The sequence below is a fragment of the Gavialis gangeticus genome, unplaced genomic scaffold (assembly GCF_001723915.1).
Source record: "Gavialis gangeticus isolate Ggan-Ray unplaced genomic scaffold, GavGan_comp1, whole genome shotgun sequence".
Classification (NCBI taxonomy): Eukaryota; Metazoa; Chordata; order Crocodylia; family Gavialidae; genus Gavialis; species Gavialis gangeticus.
The window spans coordinates 94,098,928-94,106,468 of NW_017729031.1; the positions used below are offsets into that span (position 1 = coordinate 94,098,928).

General features: G+C 40.8%; 1 protein-coding gene across 2 annotated transcripts in view; it reads left to right on the forward strand.

Annotated features, from left to right (window-relative positions):
• The window catches only part of BARD1 (BRCA1 associated RING domain 1), an 86,620-nt gene that overhangs the window by 64,898 nt on the left and 14,181 nt on the right, over positions 1-7,541 (forward strand). For both annotated transcript variants that reach the window (XM_019523395.1, XM_019523397.1), the window contains 3 exons: positions 530-638; positions 2,543-2,678; positions 5,555-5,647. In XM_019523395.1, coding sequence (XP_019378940.1) covers positions 530-638; positions 2,543-2,678; positions 5,555-5,647 — 338 coding nt within the window. The remainder of the gene's footprint in view (positions 1-529; positions 639-2,542; positions 2,679-5,554; positions 5,648-7,541) is intronic.

Genomic DNA, 7,541 nt, shown 5'->3' on the forward strand with positions numbered 1-7,541 from the left:
GAACTTTCGTTTCTACCCAGAAGAACTTTTACAATCTTTTCTCCAATGCCTAATGAAGGGTGTTTGTGCCCAAAAGTTTGCAATTAAAGAATTTTTTTTGCAAAAATCTTGGTCTAATAAAATATATCATCTCTACTACGAGTCCTGATTGCCTTTTTATAAAGAAAATGCTTTTAATGCTATGGTGTTACAATTGTAATTTAATATCAGGGATAAATACTGTGCATTTGAAATTCCTGGTTTTAAAGAAAAGATCAGTATGTGTGATCAGCAAAACATTTAGCAAGCATGATGGTTTATTTAATTTAGCATACTGCTTACTCTCTTACTCTTCACCCTGCAGGCAGCATCTTCTGAATCTGACTCCATCTATCTTGGGTGCAATTCTTACTTGAATCTTTCTATGAGTTTTCGTTGAAATTGCATATTAATAAGAAGGTGGAAAAAACCTACACAGCTAATGCATCCAGTTAGTTAAAAATCAAGTCACATTTTATTTACTTAAACCCATCTGTGCTTGTTTTACCAGTAATATATTCGGTTTGCGGCCTGTGGACTATGCAGAAACTGAAAAAATGAAGTCTGTGCTGATGCTACCAGGGAAGAGTGAATCATCCTCATTTAGTCAATCTGTAGAAGTAAGTGGTGTGTCTAAAAAAAATAAGTAATAAAATATTATTTTAGTGTAGGTTCTGAAAGTTTGGATCAAGGATGACTGCAGTATGTGATCAAAAATTGGTTAAAAGTAATCTGAGAAAAATAGTCCCAGTAAAATTAAGACTGTAACATTCCTTAATTTTTTCTGTTTATGGCATACACTAATACAGGGCAGGACTGTGCAACTAGTGACTTTTGGGGTGCATGTGGCCTTTAAGGAACTAATTTGTGGCCCTTGGGCTCCTGCCTGGCTGCCACTTTCCCTGTTGTTCTGGCAGCACCTGGGGTCTCTGGTCTCTGCTCCCCGCAACTTCCATTTCCTGCCCATGCTGGGGAAAGGAAGCTTGTATTGAAAATGGACTGCACTTTGGGAATGAAGCAGAGGTTGGGTTGGGTTTGTGCCTGTACATGTGGTTCATTGGAGTTGGGAACAGAGGTGATGTGTGGTCCCTGCTGGTGAGGCCTAGGCAGCTGGGGGCTACACACCCCTTGGAAGATGGACATCTGTGGTATAGTCTAAAGGCTTATCTCTAAGAAAATGTCTTCCTGTCTCCAAGTTGGTCTTGTTGTTTTAAAAACATGATCACACTCAAACTGTACTGGAAACTTTTTATTCTTCAGCATTGTGTATTGTCTGTCTGCATCTTTCTCTCTATTTTGACACAGCAAGAAATGCCCATGTTTGCTTCAAGGCAGTGGTTAGCCACCTTTTATAAGCCACGAGTGGAATGACTTGGCTTCAGTCTGGCATGGGCCAGGTGGCTTTGGCAGTGTATCAGCATCTGAGGAGGAGAGGAGAGGAGGCTGCCTTTGCTGGGACCAGGTACCTGGGAATTGCACATACCCCATGGCTGCTTTTCCCAGTCCCCTGCTTCCCAGCTGCAGCACAAGTGTGGCTTCCAGCCAAAGGGGATCTGCAGTAGGGTTGGGCAGCTGGGAGCTGTACCTGTGTTGTCACCACTTTTCCATGTTCTCTACTCCCTGGCTGCAGTACCAGCATGGCTACAAGCTGCCCAAACCTGGGTAAGTTCTCTACCCACTGGAAGTTGTTCCTGTGCTGTAGCAATGCAGGCACAGCTTCCTGCTGTCTGGTCCCAGCACAGGTCCTCTCTGTCCAGCTCCAGCATAGGTACCAGCACAGGAAAAACCTTCTGCCTCCACAAGCCAGATTCAGTGGCTCCTTGGGACTGATTCAGCCCTCAGGCAAAGTTCAAAAGTGTAATTATCTAGTACTGTATCCTCCTTTTAAAAAATATTCAGGGGAATCCACCAGTTGAAAATAACTTTATGGTCTTGTTTTAGGTCTTTCATTTCCGCACAGCTAGAGTGAATAAATGGTGTGTTCTGAAAACCTGAAATACTGGACTAAGAATCTTAGTCTTGTTTACCTAAAGGCCCCTTTTCAAAGCCAGAGCAATGTATGTGGGTCTTAGAGTAAATCCTACTTGGATTTTATGTATGTATGTTTCCCTGTATACTGGTGGTATTTCAGTGAGCAGTTTTTCTTTTCTTTTTCTTCTTTCTGTCTTTTGGTACAGAGGTTTACATGGTGGTGTTGATATATAACAGCTTCAATCCTTACAGTGCCATTTTAAAGTAAAGTGTTTGTGTGTGCATGCCATTTTAAAGCTAATATACAAAAATTGCTTTGGTATCATACATAAATTACACAGAGTACCTATAATGTCATAGCTTTCCCTCTAGAACTCGTTTGTTATACATACACCTTTATTTATGAATCTGTCCTGTAATTCTGTCATGAGTAGTTTTTTAAAACGCTTATTTTTAATAAAACCATCAACCAAATACATTACTTTCTTTATGTTCCCAAGCATTTGGTTTAAGTAGGACTTAACATTTATTTTCCCCTCTCCTCCTCGCATAGCAAGCAAGCCCAAACCGCCCTAAAGATGGACCTGTTGTTCTATTGGGGAGCAGCCTTGGTTCAGACGAACAGAAATTACTGAGCAAACTGTCAGCAGTTCTGAAGGCTAGAAGGTGTGTGGAGTTTAACAGCACAGGTAGGTACTTACGTATTTAAATGCATCTTGGATTTCTTGTAACACTGCAGGATTATATGTATAGCCATTACACTGTTGACTGTTTAAAGCTTTGGAGTCTGAAGTTGCATTTCAAATTACATGGAAGGATGAAGTATTTAGACTTGTAATAGGGTTGAAACACTATTAACTTCCACATTTATACTTAAGCTGTAGGCTAGTACCTTTTAAGAAAGGAGCTCTGGCCCAAAAAAAATTAGCTTCATTATGATAAAAATGAACTAGGAAGAAAATTACTCACTAAAAATAAACCAGTCTCCAGCATTCCAGAGCCTGGTTCCCAGCTTCTTGATGCAAGGCAGGAACACTCCTACAGACTCTTGCCATTTTTGGCCCGAAAGACATTGCTTGCTAGCAGGGTGAACTACTTTGGGAGGTTTCCTGTTGTTGATGGTATAGCTCACTCTCAGCTAACCTACTGCCCTCAGAACCTTCCACTGCTCTTTTTAGACCACAGCTGCGAACGATGCTGCCTACAGAAACTGTGTGTGTGTGTGTTTCGTTCCTGCTGTTGCTATCTTCCTCCATCACTTCACCCATCTGGTATCCTTTTCCATCATTTCTAGCTTTTAAACATTTGCAAGCGAGGTATTTTTGTTTTCCTTAGGTGCTTCAGTCATCAGGTTATTCTAGTATTGCACTTCAGCTTCAATGTATTTCTTGTTTTTGGTTGGCAGTTTGGAAGCAGTTTTGGTAGAGACTGGTGCCAGCAGCAGTCTACTCATGTTGGTGTTTTGGCCACAGCACCTGCCTTTGTCCCTGTATTTTTGGTGCCTCAGCACAACAGCTGTGTTTGTCATGCCTTTGCATCTTTCTTGGCACTCCATCACTGAAATTTGGAGAGCTCAGCGTCTCCTCTCGTGTTTTGGCTGTTCAGTTTATGGCACTTGGCTATTCCATTTCAGCCTTCCCCTTTTGTTTTTTTGCATCCGTTTTGATCATGTCTTAGACATGATCCTACAACACTAACAAGGTTGTCTGTCTGTGTCACAAAGGTAGTGAGGGTGGCTGCTGACAGACGTGGAAAAAAAAACCGAACGAACAAATGCACGCTTTCCTGGAAGAAACAGCATGTTAGCTTGACCCGGCTCCGCAGAATCTGTACAGATTGGGTGCTTCAGCAGGGCTTTTTGGCACTTTTGTCTGAAGCTGATTCAATTAGCTATTAGATAAAAGCACAAAAAAAGCCCTACTAAAGCAGAGGTTCCCAACTAGTGGGCCACAGGCTGGTACCGGGCCACAAAGGGTTGGCTGCTGGGTTGTGGCACGAGTACCCTGCATGGACCCCCATCTGTCTACCCGGGCAAGCAGCTTCCACTGCCTGTAGTCACATGCGGGGTTAAAGCGGAGCAGCCCCGGGAGGGAGGCAGCCGGCTCCATGTGCCCTGTCCCACTCCCATACCAGTCTGCAGCATAAAACAGGTTGGGAACCACTGTACTAAAGTGCCCAATCTGTTACAGACTTTGGGTGAGCTGGGCCTAGCTAACGCCATGCCTCTTCTGGGCAAGCACTGCGCTTGGCATGGGACTGTGCTGAGTTTAAATAAAACACTAGGGTTTTGTTTTTTCACATCTACAAGCAACCAGTTATTCTACCTTGGAATGCACCATGGAAATCATAGATTGCTGGATACTGCCTCTGTACTTCAAGATCTTGTAGAACTGTCCTGGAACCCTCCTTGACTTCCACAGGACAGGGGCACTCCTGAGACCCTGCATGAAGCAGAAAGCCTGATGGTTTAGGATTCTGATGATTTTTTTTTGTTGTGCATGTATTATTGTAATCATAGCTCCCCCATAAAAGGCCAGTGTATTGGCTTTAACATCAAAGTGGTTTACACCACCACTTCTGTGGGTACTTTGGGAGCACCGGCATTTGGAATTGATGGTACTCCACTCTGGCTAGCCTACTGAGGCAGATCTTAAGGAAACCAGCAGCTTTGGTGTGTGCTGTTACTAAAGCCCCTTAACTTTAGGCAGCTAGTATTACTCTCTTCCTTTCTGTTTTAAAAAGGAGAGAGCCTTACTTGCTGAAACTGAACCAGCTTTAGAGTTGCTGCATGTTGTACTTTCTTCTGAACCCTCTTTCATGCTTGCTTAGTGGCAGTGCTGCACAGCCTTTAAAGAGAAGTAGATCTATTGACCTGTAGCATGATGAAAATACCAGTGACAGGTTCTCTCAACAGCAACCTTTCTATGCAGTTTGCAGATCCTCCTTATTTAAGGTGGTTATGCATAATTGCACCTTGATCGTGACATTTTAAGGCATTAAATACCTCATTGATTTAGCTTATTCCTTTGAAGAGCTTCACCAACTGTGTTAAAGTTAAGAGGGGCTCTCACCTGCATTCAGCTCAGCTGCTGCCATCTGTAAAACCTAAAAATTGTTAGCTGGGAGAGTGCCATCATACTTGTGCCAAAATACTGAAATTCTGTAATAGGTCTTGGAATATTATCATCAAAGAAGATGCAGTTTTATGTCACTTACATTCTTCCTTCTATAAAGTGTGTAGCTAAGAGAAGGTTCAAGTTGCACCAGCACTAAAAAAGCTGGTTTGGCTTTTTTATTTTGTTCCTCTTGCAGCATTTTTAATTCAACATTACTACATTTTTAATTTTACCCTCTTACACAAATTTTAGAAATGACATTTTGAATGGAATAACAATATTTGAATGGAATATCAAAATTGTATATTTGGGGCATGGAGAAGAGTGATTGATCAAAATGGGAAAGGAAGAGTTTCATGAAGGATGGGTGATTGAGTTTGAAATAAAACTTACAGATGGGGTTGTATTTATATGCTTGTAGGCTTTCTTACATATAACTTTTATTCTAGTGACTCACATTATTGTCCCTGATGATTCAATCCGAAGTACTTTCAAATATATGATGGCCATTCTGTCTGGATGTTGGGTCTTGAAATTTGAATGTAAGTCATTTAAATTTTAGTTTTTTTTTTTATTTTTGAACCCAAAAATGTTTAGCGCCAAGGTGAATATATGAGAAAATTTAGTCTCTTTTTCAGAAACTTGTCCTAAGTATAAATACAGTATAACCTCATAAATTTGGAAATCAAAAATCTGGAATTGTCAAAACTGCAGCACTTTTTAAAACTATACTCCTTTGGGGAGTAGCAGCAGGCAGTCCCTGGAGCAGCAGAGGGGGAAGCTTGCACATGGCGGTTGCTGCTGCCATCCACCATCCCACGCCACTGCTCTGTGTGCAGCTGCTGCTCCAGGACTGGCCGGTACTCCCGTTTCAAAAATCCAGAATTTTCACATTTCCGGCAGGTACTCAGTCCCGAGCATGCCAGATTTATGAGGTTATACTGTATATTGGCTTAAGAACCATAAAACTTTATCTTACGGATGACAGGAATTTAAGTTTAAATATAATTGCTGCTTCTGTGGAAAATGTGTACCATGTCATTTTTAATCAGATACTATTGATTTAGTCATTCCTTGCATGCAAATAAGGGATGCGTTTGTTCACTGCTCAACACTGAGCATTCCAACCCCATTAATAAACTAAATGTTCTAATATGCACTTTATAGCATTAAGCTTACATGTTTTAAGTGACTGTAAGGGCAGATTTGGTTTTTACTACTATTCCTTCTGCTGAGAAGGATTAAATGACTGGTTAACAGCAAAAGCAGTAAAATATGTGGATTCAGCCTTTATTTTACATGCATGCTAGCCCCTGTTGAAGTTGGTGGGGCACTTTTTCCTTCTGTCAGTACAGTATCATTGCCTGTGAAGAAGGTAGGTTTAATGGATAGAAATCTTGGCTATCAAGGCCTCAACCTGGGATTCACTGAATATTAGCAATGGATATACTGTAGATATACTGCCTACTTTACCTTTATGTGCAGGTCTCCCAAAATAGTAACTTAAATGCAAAGGGGAATGATGGTGATACGGTCTGTTACAAGTATGAGTAGCTTCTCTCTGAAAAGCTTCGACACATTAAGAAATGTGGCATCCAGGCTTTTTGGAAGTTTTTCCTGCTGACGGGTTTTTCCTGCCGAGGTGTAGCTACATAGTAGTTACACGCATTGTTAGACAAGAACTTCTGTGGTCAGTTGGGGCTAAAAACCAAATAGTAGTATGCTCGTGAACAGGATATGCATGTTGTCTTCAGTGAAAGTAGAATTCTGTTTTACTGAAGCTCTCTGAAGTTAATGTTTCTGTGGTACATCTTAGATTGTAGAGCTTGAGTTTATCAAAGCTATTCACAGCCTGAGCAGGGGGTCTACAAATTTTCCACATGTACAGGCTAGGTATCCTCTTTTCCGTTTCAGTATTTTATTGGTCATGTGATTCAGAAACTAATATGTGTTAATAGCAGCAATAAAGGACTGTTTCTTCCATCAATTGAGCACAAGGGAAATGATGCACATTTCAGAGGTGAGATCAAAAACTTGTGAGAATTTTATTTTTCAGTCATAGTTCTAAAATTAAGAAAATAAACTTTGCTTATAGAGAAATCTTTATCCCATAAGTATTTTAATGTATATTTTTTGTTGTTGAGCTTTATTTAATATGTTATTAAAGCACTGATTAGTACACTCCTGGCTGCTAATGTTCACAGCTTAGTAAGCAACATACTTCTTAAAAGCAAGTGATTCTCTCCCTAGTGGGAAATTGTTAGTAATAACTCATGGGGTCTGATGCAGCTAAGTGTCTATAATTAACAACACCGCTCCATCTGTTCCCACCAGTCTGTTATTAGTCTTCTTCGGAATCATTACAAGTTAAAGATTGTTATAACAAATAATTGGACTCCTGCTGATGGAACATTTGTCTAGGAAAAAAAGGTTTTT